The sequence below is a fragment of the Gnatocerus cornutus genome, chromosome 7 (assembly GCF_029298725.1).
Source record: "Gnatocerus cornutus isolate USDA-ARS CGAHR chromosome 7, icGnaCorn1.1, whole genome shotgun sequence".
Taxonomy (NCBI): domain Eukaryota; kingdom Metazoa; phylum Arthropoda; class Insecta; order Coleoptera; family Tenebrionidae; genus Gnatocerus; species Gnatocerus cornutus.
In genome coordinates, this window is record NC_142239.1 from 15,458,909 (window position 1) to 15,476,027 (window position 17,119).

Consider the following 17,119-nt stretch of genomic DNA (forward strand, 5'->3'; position numbering starts at 1 on the left):
ACTAGTTACAAGTTAAAATTTGGGGCAGTCTGTGATATTTTTGGTCCCTTTTTTAGATTAGGTCTTTCCGAATTAAACTTTAGATAATGAGTTATTCTTCTAGGGAAAACTCCGGGGATCTCAACTGAAAGATCCGCGGATTTTCCTACTTGTAGGTGCTTTCCATAGATCGTTTCTTCTATCCGTGCCTTCTGTCTATAGCAGAACTGTTTCTTTGTTTCTATTTTTAAAAAATCAGTTTTAACCGAAACTCAAAATGTAAATTATTGTATTTAGTAACTTTAAACTGAAAAATAAAGACTTTAAAACTTAGACTGATGGGAGCTTAAAATAAACTACATGAACGAACAATTTTACTAATGTTTATTTTGAAATTGTCGTACAATTAGAATTATTATTAACATAGCTTAGCCTATAATAATTTACAAGAGTATAAAAAACTGTGCTTCCATTTGTGAAGAGAAAAATAATTTAAAATCGAATGGAAACACAATCATCACCTCATTGCACAGAAGACCAAAACGGACCAGTCGGAGACCAAGCGAACGTCTTGTGCTGGGAAATCGCTTGAAAACCTCACCTGTTTGTTGCCAACTGCAAAAATCCAGACCAGTGATGAGACGCTGATACGAGACAGGTGGTTTATGGATGACCGACTTATTCGAATGAAACGACTTTCAGTCCCCACAATGACCAACATTACAACCCCCCCAACTCAAAGTCGTTTCCTCCAAAACATGATAAATACCTCGAATACAACGTCGTTATTATTTGAGCTAACACAGCGAGAGTCGTGTTTTAACCACAACTGTTTGGAAAGAAAAACACATTTTTAGAACATGTGGGTAAAACCGACGTCGCAGGGAGGATTACTCCAATGTGCATGTATAAATACCTCGTTTAAAATGTCAGGTAAGTACAAAAACAACCGAATGTGTGAGTGTGACCAAGTGGCGACACCATCTCGATCGATACAGCTGAAAACTCATAAGAAAAAATGTGGAATCAACCGTTTCCAGGCTTCGAATTGGCAAATCAACACACCGTGTCAGTTCTGTCAAAAACCGGTTAAAATTTTGAGAGGGGGAAGCACAACAATTGGACACCTCGGCGAGGTCCTACTATAGCGAAAATAGTAGGTGAAAAAAAATTAAAATTTCGACTATTACTTCATTTCTTCATCCAATTGTCGTTAATAATTTGCACTTATTTCAGTAGAATCCTTATAAAATGAAGCCTTTGCCCATTTTTACGTGGTTTTGCATAATCACCAGCTACCAATTTGTTTATAAGAACTCTACTTGACTGAAAAACTTCTTAAAAATTCAAAGCAGTCGCATTATTTTTGTAAAAAATTCAATAAAAAGGCACTTATTGTACAACCACTAACCTGTTGGCCAGCTGAAAAAGAATTTTAACAGGTAAACTAGAAAGCCACCTACCTGGAGTGCTTGATCTTACTGGTCTAACGGAGAAAACCAATCAACGTCGATACTGGTGGCGGCTTCTACCTGCAATGTTAAATATAAAAAATAATTTAAAAAATTCGTAACTATGTTTAGTACCAGAATCTCGGTCAGAGCGATGCTTCCTCTCCCGTTCCCTGTCTCTCTCCTTCTCCCTTTCCCGATCTCTCTCTTTACTCCTGCGCACTTCTCTATCCCTCCTATCCCTCTCCTTCCTCTCCTTTTCCTTGTCCTTCCTGTCCTTCTCCTTGTCTAACCTGTCAATAATCAGGTAAACAATCTGTTGCTACAACTACCACCTACCATCTCACCTGTGCTCTGACCGACTTCTTTCCAACTCTTTTTCTCTTCGCTTTTCTCTGTCGCGTTCTCTCTCGCGTTCGCGCTCGGTTTCCCTACTACGCCGTTCTTCTGAACCCGATCTGGTGCGGCCTAATCGTCGTTCCTCTTTTGCGGCTTGAACAACCGCTGTGATCTCGTCTAAAGCCGATTTCAACCGCGCGAATCCCACATGCTGCTTCCCCATTAAATGGTCGTCAATTCGCTGCTGGGCGTCCCCAACTATGAGGAAAGCCCCACAGACTTGGCAGACTTCCATTTGTTTCTCTTGAGCGGCGGCGAGTTCAGCTGTGGCGTTCCAATGTCTGGAATAAAACAATCAAAGTTTTGTTGGTTGTTTAGGTTTTTCTTACCCATTTTCGATTTGTTTTCGCAAAGCGTCTCGTTCTTCCTTCAATTGGTCACACAGCTTCATCAAACCTTGTGCTTGTTCCACATTGCCATCAGTTCCAGCCTGTTCAGCTTCAGCCTCCAGCTCATTGATTCTCTCATTCAAAATTTTGATCTGCTCTTGATTTTTCTGAGACTGTGCTGGAGATATCGCTGGTAACTCCGACTTGCCGCTCAACGCCAATCGCATTTTTCCTTTCTGTATCTTTCTTTCCACTTCATTGATCATGGAAGAACAGAAACGAATAAACTCTTCCTGGTAATGAATTTTACGATGGGGCTTCCCTTGTTGGAACATTTTACGGACTTCTTCGTCGTGGACTTTAGTGCAAGCCCCCAAATCAGCGCGAGTGTTGACAAACAAATCGTGGGGGCAAAACTTCACCATGAAGTATTTACAGTACTGAAAAGTGAGGTTAGGTACTGAGGAAAAGGGACAAATGAGTTCTTACTTCAGGATCCTCCCAGTTCAGTTCTTTGACTTTCTCGTTGGGGGCCACGTTGCGGTTGCGCCCCATTAACTCGTCCAGGAGCTGAGCAGCCGCCAGAACAGCCATTTTCGCACTTTGTTTTGTTGAATTGTCAAACCTATTTGCTCGGCGTATGTCTTAGCTCAGTTGAATTCAAATTCCACTAGACTTTGATGAATCCCAATCATTTGTTTTAAAAAAAATCTTTTAATTTTCGAGGCAAAACCAACAGAAACAAGTGAAGCTTCAAGTAGGTTTCCTTTTCTAGAAGCTTCCACTTTTGTGCCAATATTCTGATGTTCACCTCAAGGTTATGCTTTTCTTGGCATTGGCGACTAGTAAAACATAAAATTCTTCATCTTCCATCACAAACACAACCTAAAACTTGACAACTGTGTAAAATTGAGAAGTAAATAAGCTTTAAGTTTACCTGTTTCTGTAAATGATAAATTTGCAGAACCACTTTATGCAACCAATTATACACTAAATGTCATTCTAGAAACAAACTGCCGTATGTCTTAGCTAGAGTATTCGTAATTAGTTTTCAAATTCCACTTGACTTTTAGTTGCCAGCTCACTGAATCTCTGCTGTCACGTTGACAGTTCGCACATAGGTTAGGTGATAATGTTGGATTCAAACATAAGTTAATTCTGTGATAATGTTAATACGTGTAATCTTTATCTATTCCCTTTTAAAATCGTTGTGAAACCCATCGCTAATGAAGCACCAAATTAATGGAACCAAATCACTTACGCATGCAACTTCTTTCCGACGACGACGAGATGGGATCTTCAAAAGATTGGAGAAAAGCTTTAAGAGCACAACCAGCTTACCGAATTGTAAATCGGACAATACGTGGCCAAACCCAGTTTATTTCAATCGTCGCGTTTATAGGGTTGTTCGTGTTAATAGTTTTATACATGTTACCAAAAAAGGGGGGCAGTTCCGGAAGTGTCTTGCGAAGTAGTAGTTACAATTACACGTATCCTTTAACGAGTCCTATTAAAACTAGTTCAATGCATACGTTTCGGATAGGTGTCATCGCTGATTTAGACACAAACTCAAAAAGTGAAAGTGAGAAGAACGTGTGGTTTTCTTATTTAATGCGCGGGTACTTGAGTTATAGCCCCACGAGACATACGGTAGTTGTCACGTGGGATCGTGCCAGTCCTATTAAACTAACCACTAACTACGCTCATAAGGGTAGAGGGATGGAGTTGTCAGAATTGGTCGTTTTCGACGGAAGATTACTCACTTTTGACGACAGAACCGGCTTGGTATTTGAGATTATAAATGAGAAGGCCTTCCCATGGGTGCTTCTGATGGACGGCGACGGAAAGTGAGTACCAAAACAACTAAACCACAATAAAGTTGTTCTTCCAGGAGCCCTAAAGGCTTCAAATCCGAATGGGCCACAGTCAAAGACGAGGTTCTCTACGTCGGTTCCATGGGCAAAGAGTGGACAACTGCAAGCGGGCAGTTTGAGAACCACAACCCACAATTCATCAAAGCTATAACCACGAAGGGTCAAGTAAGAAGGAGAACACCCCATTTTGAAAAAGTTAATTCCAATTCTAGGTCAGTCATTTGAATTGGGTTGATCAGTATAAACGCATCAGGGAAGTATTGGGGATTTATTGGCCCGGATATATGATCCACGAGAGCGGAGTCTGGTCTGATGTCCACAGACGATGGTTCTTCTTACCCAGACGATGCAGTAAAGAGCAATACAACGAATCTTTAGACGAACATCGAGGCTGCTCTGTCTTAATAACCACAGATGAAGATTTGTACGACGTGAAAACAACACAAGTAAGAAGAAGAGTTTCCTCACATGGTTGCTCATCCTTTTATTGTAGATTTTGAACTCGAAGCCCACCCGAGGCTTCTCCACGTTTAAATTTATCCCAACTTCGGAAGACCAAGTGATCGTGGCCTTGAGAACTGAAGAGCTGGATGGAAAAACAGCGACTTACATCACGTCTTTTACTATACACGGGGAAGTACTGTTGGACGATTTTCATATATCTGACCTGAAATACGAAGGGCTTGAGTTCATTTAGCATTCCGAAAATCGCCGCTTACCTGTAAATTAAATTTTGTAAAATAATTTATAAATTACTGTCTATTTAAATAAAAAAAGAACGATCACGAAGGTCCAGGGTAAAAAGATATTTATGTAACAAGTCTGAAAGAATTTCGACAGTACTTTAAATCCACCTTTTGCAAAAACAGTCTTTATTATAGTAAAATTAGGAGATAATATGACCTGGTTGTGTAATAATAATCTAGTGAGATTAGTGCCAACCATATTTGCTTTTTAAAAGCAACGGTCTATAGAGAAATTGGTATTTCTTTAAATTTTTCAGCTTGTAGGGCATTTTGTGTATATCACAGACTTTGTATGACAAAAGCGCGGTCAAGCACTAACATCACATTGTCACAACGTAAACTTCAAATACGCTACTATATAAAGAACAACAGAAAATACATCCGCTATATACAATAGAAAATAAATAATATTCACAGGAATGAACCTAGCCACAAACTGGAGAAGTGTATTATCAGCCGAAAAAATTGCAAACCCTAACAAAATTAAGTGTCTTTCTGCGCTTTAGCTTTCCTGTGGTCGTAATTCACCAATCGTTGTCCTACTAAATATTTGTCGTTTTTAATATGCTCGTATAATTTTTTAAATTGTCTGATTTGTAAAACTATCACCACACCCAGAGCACAGAGGAGCAACAAAAACGGGTAGAGCCTTCTCGCGATCAAGTTCCTCATCTGTAAGTTGCTAACAAATAATGGAACGATTGAGTAGGCTAAAACGTATGGCACGGCCAATGCTAACCCGAAACTGACTATAACCGGTGCTGCTAACTGTCTAAAAATAAAACTCAAATGCATATCTCTAATCCCATCACGATATGCTCTTTCTATAGCAGCTCTCAAGAACCAATCTGGACCCATCATGGTCACTGCACAAGCAATCTTCGTGTAAAGAACACCCAGCGCCCAGTCTTGCCAAATGAACAAAATTGGAGTCTGATGGATCGGAACACGCAGTGGTACAATGACCACAAGCTCCAATAACATTCCGAAGAGTAACGGGATGACTCCCAAGAGAATAGTGCTGGCAACTATAGTCTTCAAACCCAAAATGCACCATTGTTTGAGTCTAGATATCATAGCGGCGCGTCCTTGAGGAAGCCAACTCATTATTAAAGTGATAGCTCGTGCTGATAACCAACACAGGTAGAGACCGCAGGCGGCAGTGTAAAGTTCGTGGACTTTAACTTCAGCTTGGGCGGCGCTGGCAGAGATTTGGGGGCCTGGAGGCGGAGCACCAACAAGCCAAAGGGCCATGACACGGCGGCCCAACCAAACGGGTAGAGTGAGAGCGGTGAGACTGAAAGCGACGAGAGATATGCAGACAAAGATGAGGAGACCCACTAGACGAGCCACGAAGAAAGAAGGGCGCTCGTAGGGCTGGAAACCTGAAAAACAAGAGTCAGTCCAGTTGGTTTCAAATGGTAACATCGTACCTGATGGGGGTTCCATTAATAGCAACGCCTGGTGTGCCGCCCCCAAACCAGCCCCTGGTTCTGGAGGATTCACCGGGACTTGCCCATTCGCATTTCCTGGCTCTTCTCGGTTTTGTTGTCCATCCGCGTTACCCAACAAGTAGGAATGGATGCTCAAAATCCAGGCTACAGCTCTACACCAATTCCTGACCAACCCTTTTAGCCATATTCTAGTGTGGGATTGTTCCAACAAAGCTGGAAGAATCACCTGGAGGAGCAGCAACTCCAGAGACAACTCATTGACTTGTGTCTCGCTATTGAGCGAAACAGTATAAGGCAGAAAACTGGGTAACAAGATCTTCAAGATTCTTATTGGCAGCCACAACATCAATAATACGACGCTTCCAAAAATCACCGCCGAAATAAGAAGTTTCCTGATATGTTCCAAGATCGGCAGATGAATCATTTCTTGGATGGGACTAAAATCAGGGTCGTTAAAGTTGCGCAAAAACCAAAGAACTCCAGGTCTTAGAATCTCTCGCAGAAGGAGAACAAAAGATGCGAAGTAATAGACGTAAACCATTCCGATTAGCCAGTGGATGAAGATAGAGGTACCAGGAGCAGCGCTGAAGCTACTTTCGCGGTCTTTTAAGGTGGCGTCAAACATGGCGAGGGAGCAGATATCCAGCCACCAGCCGCAAACTAGCGGGAGGATCCCGATTTCCACTACTGATAACATGGAGACTTTGACGACGACGTAGCACAATCCCAGAACTCTTTTCGCTCTGTAGAAGCCGAGGACTCCAGCAACACGATGGAAAAACACGAAGAACAATCCCACGGTGCAGTAACCAACAAGAGTGGTCAACAGCCCTTCGAAGTGGCTCGCTGAAGCTGTTTCCCGCATGTTTACAAGCGAGAGCGTCATCAAACCCATATGGTACGGCGAGTATGCAAAGATGAGGATGAACAACGTGTTCAAAGAGATGACCCAGAAGACGTGTTCGAGAAACATGAGTGAACCATCAAGACCCAGGAGTCGTTCCCAGGTGATTTCTTCAGCTGCGCGGTCCCACTCCATGGGAATCCAATTGTTGTCTTCACCTCCATTGGGTTCGTTTTCTTCCTGTGGTGCCGCTTCGTTGTCTTGTGGTCTTACGGGTTCTTCGGGTTCTTGGACGTTCTCTTCCACGTTTTCCACCTCTTCTGGAATATTATTGTTTAGAATAGGGGCGGGAACCTCAAGTTCGGGTATCCCGGCGTTGTCCCGTTGCAACCAATCCGGTCCGCCTCCATGTAAAATCTGTTCTCTTAACCACACCAATCCAGCGAAAGCGAACAAAGTGCACGTGACGACAAAACATCCTTGGAAAATATCCGATGCTAGATTCTCCAAAGACAGTAGTTCAAAAGGAAGAGTAAGAATCGCGTCTACTGTTCCCGCAAACAAAGCTCTGTAGATTCGACAAGCAGTCAGCGGTACCACTCCAAGCCACGCAATAGCAACCAGAGTGTAGTGAAGCCAGTACTTGATAGCGGTGCCAATCGAGGAAAGAAGACCGGCGGCTAGATCTTTAACAGGGAGGCGTCGAGGCATATCAGGGGAGTAAATAGGGGTGAAAGAGAAGCGGTAACTGCAGAGTTCGCAGTACTCTTTGCGGGAGTAACGCATCCATTGCATCAAACATTCTTGGTGGATCCATTTGATGCTGCCGGTGCAAATACAGGGGTGGAACAAGGGACGCTCGGGGGCGCCTTCCGAGCGACATACACGACAAATGTCCGCGCTGGAGAGCTCGGAATCCATCATGATTCTAAAAGAAAAAATAATAGTAAAAACGTTGCAAATCATCGAATTTAATAAAGCCTTACATAATAATTGATGGATTTTAATGAAACATGTGATTTGTTTTCGTCCTTGAAATACGTATATGGAAATTATAGCATATGAAAGGTCGCAATATTTCAATTTATGTTATTCGTTTATTGACAGTCGAGAGTCGAGAGCAAAAATCTTTGACACCAGCAAAACAGCCTCACCTGTCGCAGTATTTCAACCAAATGTCACTCAGAGTGAAGTTTTTGCTCGTAACACATCAACTTCGATATTTTAAGCTTGCTTAAGTTTTTTTTTAATAAAAATTGAATAACAACTAAAACAAAGTAGTTCAAATCAATTCTTAAGTAAACGTCCAGACTAATAAGGATAAGATTTGACTACTCGTAACAGGTTTAGAAGCAATTGGATTCTTCAAGTTGTGACTTTTGATAAGAAAATAGTCATAACTGAAAACATGAAGATTAAATTAATTGCTTTCATGTGAATGAACCCGTTTTAACACAATTAGCCATTACAACTGTAAATTACTGCAAGTACTTCAAAAACCAGGCCAACCACTATGCACCGTTTCGTCACACATCTTCAGATCCCTCCAGCTTTCTCTGCCACAAAGGCAATTTTCACACTCGTTATCAGACAAGTTACCTTTTATCACAGTTAATTGACCCCACCAGTGTGGCTTTCACCTTTTACAAGGTCGCGATAAAAAGGTGGCGTTTTCTGTAATTAAGTGAGCGGAAGTTTTATAATTTATAGCCCCGAGCTACGAAAGTGTTCCATAAAAAACGACTGAAAATGAAAACTCTTAAATTATCTTATGTAATATCCTAACTAAGAACAAGTCGCAATGTTTACTGGAATAAAAATAATGTATCTATGCCACTAATTCTATTTCTGAAAGCAACAACAAAAATTTGGGAATTGTTCCAATGTTGAGTGTTTTAGGGTCGTCTAGTATAGTGTGATAAACAGAACATTCTAGCACTGGAGGCATTCTGATATGAGAATTTCATTCAATTAAATCTTATTTTTTATTATAGTATAACACGTCTTATGGAAACTTGTTTGTGCAAAAACAACGTGACAATACAAACAAACCTCAGATACGTAATAAAAAATTATAGAAAATACCTGTTGTATGTTCTCGACACCAAAATCTATCCAAATGTCAAAACCATGTTGCATCCAACTCCTGATGATAAAAACGCAGTAGAAAGAAAAGCAAGAACCGGAAAATCAGATATACACTGCGATTTTCATATAATTTGGACGAGTTTTTAAGACGACTATTTTGACGTAACAAACTCCACAAAACTGACGTTTCTCGTCACTGCGTTTCTCTGTTGGTTCAGAATTACCAACCTTGAGGAGTGGCAACCTGACATTCACAACATCACTAGAACTTTACTAAAAGGTTTTCTGTCCCTCAGACTACACAAAAAGAATCAGTGCATCAAAAATAAGTCTAGAAGTAATACAAAATATCACAAATTGCTTTTTACGTAAGTTTAGCACCGTAATAATTTTTTACAACTAGAATGTGGTGAAAGTGCCGACGCTACTTTAACCACACTCGGGCATAACCTCAAACGTCACGAAAAAGTCAACAAGCCTCGCTTTGGCGGGAAGTGTTTTTTACTATTATGAAACAGTAATTTGGTAAAAAATTAATTAAATTTAACAATGAGAGATCAACCAGTGATTAATAACCATGCTGTCCCCACAGAAACCCCTAAAAAGACACCTAAAGGTAACCGGAGCCCCCTCAAGTCCCCGCGGTCCGGAGCGTCAAGTAAAGAAGAAAAAGAGAACGTTGAATCCTCCCCGAAAATGAACGCCTTTGAGTTTATGATGCACAGTCGGAATAAGGTTACAGGACGGAATTCTCCAGGTCGTGAAGTTGAGTTAAATCAATCTTTGGATACTGTGGTTATGAAACAAGAACTTAAAGCTCGAAAAAGTCGCTTGGAAGGTTGGGCGGCTCAGAAAGCGGCAAAAAGAAAGAGGGAATATGACGAAATTGGTAATTGTATCAGTTATAAGTTAGAGAAGAGAGAGGAGAAACTTAAAAAGATGCTCCAAATTGATTGCCAAAGTGATGATGAAGTTATCACTAAAAGGAGGAAATGCGCAGTTATTGGTACTGAGAGTGAAAGTAGCAATGACGCAAAGATTGAAATGATCTCTCCTGTTAAAAGAAAGAAGAAGAGAAATAGAATGTCTTTGAATAAAAAAGAAGAGTGTGAAGAGAACGACGTGAAATTGACTCCAAGATCAGTAAAAGCGTGGAGATTTAAAATAAAGCTTTGTATGGATGAGAATAAACCAGAAGAAAGTGAGAATGAAGAGAAAGACCTTGAAGAAGTGGCTACAGACAACTCTGAAGAAGCCAATGCACATGGAGACCTTAAATTAGAAACTGCTTCAGAAGACAGTACAGAGTCCCAGAAAACTGATGAGTCTAATGAAACTCTAAAAGAAGCTGAAATTGATTCCATTCCTGCTGAAGTAGAAAATTCTAATAATAGGAGGCGATCACTAAGAACCCGAAGATTGAGGCCCAAAATGTATCATGAATTTGATTTCTTAGATGAAGAAGATGCCCTCAAAAATAAAAAGAAAGGAAAGAAAGATGTTAAAGTAGCCCCCGTCTTTTTGAAAGCAGCTCCAAAGCCCAAATTAGATCCCAAAGAAGTCGAAGCACGAAGACAGTTTCTTCAGAGTGGAGTTCCATCCTCGCTGAAGAAGGAAATGGAGAGGCAGCAATGGTACGTTTAAATTTCGCACGTACTTTTGATTGGTTGTATTGTTATTTGGCGGGAAATTTAATTTAATTAATGAAATATAACATCTCTTTCCAGCGCTGAAGACGTGGAGTTCGACGTGTTCCCCACAGTGAGTCACGTGCAACAAAAAACCGAAAACCGCTTCTGGGATCTCCCAAAAGTCGATTTGAACCTAATAGCCGAAGTTGGTAGCATTGAAATCAAACCATTGTTATTCACCCAGAAAACTACACCAGATCTCCGAACCCGTGGCGAAGTTTTCCCCGTAAAAATAAAAAACCCTAAAAAAATAATAACTGAGATCAAAACCAAGAACCCTGACTATCCAGTGTACAAGATTTTTAATTCGTTGTACGAAAAGTGTGGTCAGAGGAAGGAAAAAGAAGCTCCTGCTCAAAAACGTCGAGGTCGTCCGAAAAAGAAGGTAGAGAAACCACAGTTGGTACCACTGGTTAAAAACGAAGAAAACACCCAAGCGCTCTGGACCGAGAAATACAAACCGACGTCTTCTTCTGATATCATCGGCAATCATAACAGCGTCACGGCTCTAAAAGAGTGGCTAACCAACTGGCTGGCTTTTCCCAAGAGTTTGAAGAAGACTGATAGCGAATCTGAATTTGATATTACCGATGGCGATAGTCGAGATAGTGTTAAAATGTTTGGTAGCACTGTAATTTTGAAAGGACCAACAGGGAGTGGTAAGACTGTTGCAGTATACGCGGTGTGCAACGAACTGGGTTTTAACGTCTTGGAAGTGAACGCGTCGAGCAAACGAACAGGTTTGTTTCACTCAACACACTGTATATCACTAATTGGTTTTAATAGGTAAACGGCTACAACAAGAGCTACAAGAAGCGACGCAGTCTCACCAAGTCTGCAAGAAAGACATTCTGTCGTTCGTTAACGAGAAGAAAGACCAACCATCATCAAAGAAGTGTGTGTTGTTGATTGAGGATGTAGATGTGGTCTTTGACCAAGACGAAGGCTTTAGTACTGTCCTCTCCCAGATTATTACCACGAGCAAAAGACCGATTATCTTAACAACGACAGACGAGCCTGTAACCACCATTCAGAAGGTCCTTAGTAACTACAGGACCATCTTGTTTCTTCCTCTATCGTCAATTTTAACCATCTGGTTACAAATTGTATGCTTAGTAGAAGGACTATATGTGGAGGCAAGCTCACTCGAGGACCTTCTGCTTTATAACAGAGGCGACATTCGCCGGACTTTGCTTCAACTCCAACTGTATGTCAGCTCAGGGGGTAAAAAGATCGAAACTTGTAGCCAAACGAGCATAGACAACTCGGTAAAAATAGAGGACTCAAATTTAGATCTGAAGTTAGACGATTCTTCTGAAGACATCCAAGTGCATGGTGACTGTCTTGTCACTTACCAAGTCTTCAAACATTACGATTTGTTCAGTTTACCACACTGTGACAACCTGGAGACCATTTGGTGGAACCTCCCGTCCATCTTGAACCCATCTAAAGTAGAAAACAAGAAGAAATTAAAAATGCTGAGTCAATGCTACGACGCTATGGCTTTCTCTGACGTCATGTGTGCCCACAGCCAAAACCAAAACAGCTTAAAACCAAAATGGCGCACGAAACCGAAGAATAGCCTCGGATTGGAGGAAAACATGTCCATTTACAGTAGTCACGACTTAGGTGATGATTTGGCTCACACTGTTTTACAACAACAATTTCAACTGTATAAAAGAACGTGGGAGAGTTCGCCTTCTTCTTTAAACCTAGCGGTTCCAGGGACCTCGGAGCGAAAGTATGTCGTCCTAGCAATGTTTCAAATGTCTTAGTTTTGTTTGCAGATGGAGGGTGAAACAACATTCGTGTGAATCCAAACTGGAGGATGCTCTTCTTGTGGGAGATTCTTTATGGAGGAAGGCGGTAGCAATGGATTACATGCCGTGTCTAAGGAGTATGGCAAGGGCGGAGATCAAACGAGCGGCGAATAATAATAAACGTGGAAATAGGTTTTATAGTTATTTGAAGAGTTTAGGGGTGCGTGGTGGGGAGAACAGTTACAAAATGGCCTGTGAGCTTTTCCAGATCCGGGACTGATTATGGTGTTAATTTGTACAGTTTTATGATAAAATATATTATTTAAGAACCTGTATTTCGTTTTCTTGGTGTTCTCAGAAATTGGTACTACAATGTTATACCTGTAATTCGGAGGATCGGTCTCAAAGGGCCTATTTTGTCGTAACATTGGTAATAAAGCATTACCGACAGAGTGTTGTCAACCAAAACGTCTGTATTTAATTACTTCAAGTTCCGTTTAATTAAATGTGCACTGGCATGCAATACTCATGGTAGTGGAAATTTACTAGACACTGACATGTTGGAGCAAATTTAATGGACATCATCACAAGTGATAGTTGAATGTCAGATCGACTTCCTGCGATAGCAGAATATAATAGTGCGAAGCTGCTAACAATCCTGCTGCATCAGCAGATAGATCGCCATCGAATAAAGCACCTACAACGGCAGAATTTAAAAGTGGAGAAAATTCGAGGTCATAAACACTAAGATATATATTTATAGAAATGACAAAATTGATAAGTGGTTTGAATGTGATCATAAAAAAATTGTACCGTCGTTTCTTTTTTTATCTAATCCCCAATTTTTCACCAAAATCCGTTTTTTCACACTTAAACCCGCCACTTTATCAAACCTAATCCACATTACCAAAATTGCCTAATTTTACAACTTTTATTATTTCCCAGATTTATATCCGAATTCTAATCCAGACACTTTCATTTAAATCCCTTTATTAACCCTCCCATAAAAGTAAAAACCCAATAAAGCGACCTTTTTGTGATAAGAGAACGGTTTTAACATTTCCAGAAACCTATAATTAATTTGTTGGCGTTAATGGCCTAACCCTTAGGTCAAGTCGCACCCTTATAAGTACCCTCCTAGACGTCTGATTCCTGTCATTTCCTGCGGACATTGTCTAAAAAATGCACCCTAATTATTGAGGGTTGAAAGTGCTCTCGATGCAAATACGACACGCACGTTACTGGAATATTCAATCTTTTACCCCGGTAACCCAATCACGCCGCAAAATCGATAACTTATCAAAAGTAAAAATATTGGAAGCCGAACTAATTTCGATTTCGATTTAAAAAGGCGGAGCTCCAGCGTCATTTCTTTTTCTGTTTTCGAGAACGCTCAGATTAAATAATTTAGAAAGAAACTTGCTGGAGGCGCCAAATTTGAAATTGAAATTGAAATTCTAGGCTAAAACAGGAAGGGCTCATTGAGAGAGTAAAAAAATCACTAGTACAACATCCATTTCCGCCAAAAAAAATCGCTAATGAAACAAGGCTGATTTTGTCGTACAAGCAAATATCGTGCGTTAAAACTTATAAATAACACATTTTACCGTCCATCCACCGAATCATTTCGAAAATGAATCTAAAAAAAACTCTACTTTTTGCAGCAATTGTTGCGCTTTCTGATGCAGCAGACGTAAGTCACATTTTTTGTAACTTCTTGCAATACAATTTGTTTTAGACGGGGCCTGTAGGTCCCATTAAAATCTACGAAGTCACTGATTGTGATGAAGATCTTAATACTGTCAGTTTGAAGCAAAACCTAAAGACTGATTCGAAAAAGGTCGACAGTCTTACTTTGGAATTTTCATTGGCTGAAGATCTTGAGGACGACACTTTTGTAACTTTTGTTTAAGGGGAAATAAAACTGTTGATATTGTTTTTTAGGTGTCTGTTGTGGTGGATAAATATGATGGGTCAAGTTGGCAGGAAGGAGTTTATGAAGTTGAACAACAGCCCTTCTTTAAATTTCTTAACGATTTTATTCCAACCATCTGGAAAGACTATAGAGAAAAAGTAGTGCCTTATATGATGGAGTTCAATAAAATACGAGCTGTATTAGGAATTTTTTATCTTGATGTTCTTAAGTTCATTACGTATTTCAGGGAGATTATAAAATCGAGGACTTTCAAGCTACTTGGAAAGATATTAACACGCCTCAGGTTTATTATGGAAGACTAAGATCTAACGTGATTCTGTCGAAAGGAGATGAAGACATTCTTTGTTTGAAGGTAGACGTGGAATGTTTTGAACCGGAAGATGAATAAATGTGAAAAATGCCGGAGTTGTTGAAAATACAGAATATTAAAGCAGATAAACGAGTTTAATTGTCTGGGATAAAAGAAACGTCTGTTTTTGTTCTTTCCTTCTTTTATAGTTTCATGCCTAAGCCAAGAGCGCTCAGATGCTCTTCTGATTCTTTATTAAACAAAACATATTTATCTTCAAAGCAGATTCGCAGAAGAACATTTTTATAAATGTTGCTCGTGCTGCTAAAATGATGTTAGCTCTTCAGCGGGATTTATTAAAGATTTTAAACTGGAAAATGCGATTGAAATCGGATTAAAATCAAAAATAAGTTTTTTATTTACTCGCTTTGTCTTTATCAAAGTATTTTTATGGCAAAAAACACGCGCATTTATTTTGTACAGAACTTTTCATTGGCTAAATGTACCGAACTGGGAGAGAAGAGAAATAAAAGTTGCGAAATGGTAACATTTTACGCACTATGTAGACGTGGTTTGGACAACACGTCATGTGCGTAACATCCATTTCGCAAGAGTAGAAAACGAGATTTTTCTACAACCACAGAAAAATATAAAATTCAACGATAATACTTCAAATGACAATTCTGAAAATTATTTAAAATTGAGACTTCAGTTCACAAAATTTACACACTGTTTTAGGGTGCGGATTCAAACACGAATATAGTTTATATACAGATTCAACGGTTAGAATATAATAAATCGGCGCAAATATGCGTCTATAAATAAGAATACTTACAATTTTAATTCCTGTCAAATTGTTACGGACTCGTAAGTCAATTTTACAGTTTTATGTCACTTTTAAGTACTTGGATCTAAAAAATGTCATTTCGAAATTAAAATGACAATCAAAATATTCACTTGATATAGCGATTGTAAGAAAAATGTAAGAAAATGGTGGAAGCTCCATCTTATCTTTTATCTTTACCTTGTTTTATCGGTCTTACCTACAGTTTCAACTCAAAATCTACTACGAATCTAGTCCGTCAAAGTAGATGAAGCATTAAAATTAAGTTTCATGATCATGTTATCACATTTTTACATTTTAATCGTTTAATCTAATCAGTGATTTAATACCAATTAATTCCAAACCTTACAAGCTCTCACCGGAAACAATTCCGGAAATGTTTTTTTGACAGTCCTCCAAAATACGTATATATCCAATTTCTCCACGATTTTTGTATAATTAAAATGAAGTCACTTTTACTTCTTTTATTTTGTTTCGTCGCGAAATCAATGTGCGAAGTGTGTACTGCGATTTTTCTGTCTTATTGCAGATTAATTTTTCATTCTAGAATGGTCCTCCAGGTCCTATTAAATTTCACCAAATCTTGGAATGTGACCCCAAAGTTAACACCGCCGCTTTTAAAACCACACTAAAGACTTCTGACAATACCGATAGTTTAACGATGTCCTTTACGTTACCACAAGACTATGACGAAAGCGTCCTTGTAACTAGTCCTGTTTCTTGGATCTCTTTAGTGGTGATCACATTTTTCAGGTTACTGTACTAGTCGAAGAATTTGTTAACAATCGTTGGGAAGACAGTGGTTACACTACAGAAGACCAAGGACTTTTCAAGTTCATGAACGGTTTTATAGCAGCTATTTGGGAGAATTTTAAAAATCAAGTTAAACCCAAAATTGAAGAAGAAAATAGAATTCCAGCTGTACAAAAGTAGACTTGTTTAGATTCTTTTTAAAGTTTGATTTTAGGGGTCTTACATAATCGAGAATTTTAAAGCTACGTATTCAGATATTTCTACTCCTCAAGTTCCATATGGGAGATTCATGGCCAGTATTTATTTAACAGCAAATGATGAAGATCTTATTTGTGTTAAAGTGGAAGTTGAGATATCGCCACCATCTGGTAATGTTAAATAAGAAATATCTTTCGCTTTGTCAAATTGGTAAACGCACGTCTAAATAAAATTTAATTCAAAGAAACTGCTTTTTTTCGCTGTTTACTTTCATAGAACTATTATCTTCATTTAATACCAATTCTATAGATCCATTTCTTAAATTTCTCCAAAACTCTTAAGATCCTTCAAATCTATCAGATCAGTTAGATGATAAAATATAATTCCAATCTTGAGTTAAATCGATTTTTTGCTGTTAATAATAACTAAATAATAACAGTAACAACTTTTTCACGGCCATTCGGTATTTTTTTCACAAAACCTG

General features: G+C 39.3%; 6 protein-coding genes across 7 annotated transcripts; 4 read left to right on the forward strand and 2 right to left on the reverse strand.

Moving 5' to 3' along the window:
* Positions 1-572: 572 nt before the first annotated feature.
* LOC148171518 (luc7-like protein 3) lies at positions 573-2,967 on the reverse strand. Of its 2 annotated transcripts, XM_088041378.1 has the most exons (6): positions 2,648-2,966; positions 2,159-2,598; positions 1,778-2,110; positions 1,566-1,723; positions 1,443-1,511; positions 573-594 (listed from the first exon to the last, which is right to left on the reverse strand). In XM_088041378.1, exons 1-5 carry the CDS (start codon positions 2,750-2,752, stop codon positions 1,483-1,485), a joined length of 1,065 nt encoding a protein of 354 aa, XP_087897504.1. In that variant the 5' UTR covers positions 2,753-2,966; the 3' UTR covers positions 573-594; positions 1,443-1,482. The 2 variants fall into 2 exon arrangements, with proteins under 2 accessions (XP_087897504.1, XP_087897505.1); XM_088041379.1 differs by lacking the exon at positions 573-594 and having other exon boundaries at positions 1,421-1,511; positions 2,648-2,967.
* Positions 2,968-3,209: 242 nt separating this feature from the next.
* Positions 3,210-4,836, forward strand: LOC148171519 (apyrase). The gene is made up of 4 exons (XM_088041377.1): positions 3,210-4,005; positions 4,050-4,197; positions 4,245-4,478; positions 4,526-4,836. The coding sequence occupies exons 1-4, from the start codon at positions 3,401-3,403 to the stop codon at positions 4,727-4,729; spliced, it is 1,191 nt and encodes a 396-aa protein (XP_087897503.1). The 5' UTR covers positions 3,210-3,400; the 3' UTR covers positions 4,730-4,836.
* A 51-nt stretch (positions 4,837-4,887) lies between these two features.
* Positions 4,888-9,401, reverse strand: LOC148171520 (E3 ubiquitin-protein ligase MARCHF6). Its single transcript, XM_088041374.1, has 3 exons — positions 9,162-9,401; positions 6,212-8,004; positions 4,888-6,163 (listed from the first exon to the last, which is right to left on the reverse strand). Exons 2-3 carry the CDS (start codon positions 7,998-8,000, stop codon positions 5,262-5,264), a joined length of 2,691 nt encoding a protein of 896 aa, XP_087897500.1. The 5' UTR covers positions 8,001-8,004; positions 9,162-9,401; the 3' UTR covers positions 4,888-5,261.
* Positions 9,402-9,441: 40 nt separating this feature from the next.
* Positions 9,442-12,946, forward strand: elg1 (enhanced level of genomic instability 1; the record flags this gene model as incomplete). Its single annotated transcript, XM_088041376.1, has 5 exons — positions 9,442-9,532; positions 9,757-10,798; positions 10,892-11,595; positions 11,642-12,596; positions 12,643-12,946. Coding segments are annotated over 5 exons (3,045 nt in total), but the record flags the coding sequence as incomplete, so codon positions are not given.
* A 1,282-nt stretch (positions 12,947-14,228) lies between these two features.
* Positions 14,229-14,990, forward strand: LOC148171522 (uncharacterized). Its single transcript, XM_088041958.1, has 4 exons — positions 14,229-14,308; positions 14,354-14,512; positions 14,560-14,727; positions 14,778-14,990. The coding sequence occupies exons 1-4, from the start codon at positions 14,249-14,251 to the stop codon at positions 14,937-14,939; spliced, it is 549 nt and encodes a 182-aa protein (XP_087898084.1). The 5' UTR covers positions 14,229-14,248; the 3' UTR covers positions 14,940-14,990.
* Positions 14,991-16,102: 1,112 nt separating this feature from the next.
* Positions 16,103-16,882, forward strand: LOC148171523 (uncharacterized). The gene is made up of 4 exons (XM_088041959.1): positions 16,103-16,181; positions 16,232-16,387; positions 16,438-16,605; positions 16,652-16,882. Exons 1-4 carry the CDS (start codon positions 16,128-16,130, stop codon positions 16,817-16,819), a joined length of 546 nt encoding a protein of 181 aa, XP_087898085.1. The 5' UTR covers positions 16,103-16,127; the 3' UTR covers positions 16,820-16,882.
* Positions 16,883-17,119: the final 237 nt, after the last annotated feature.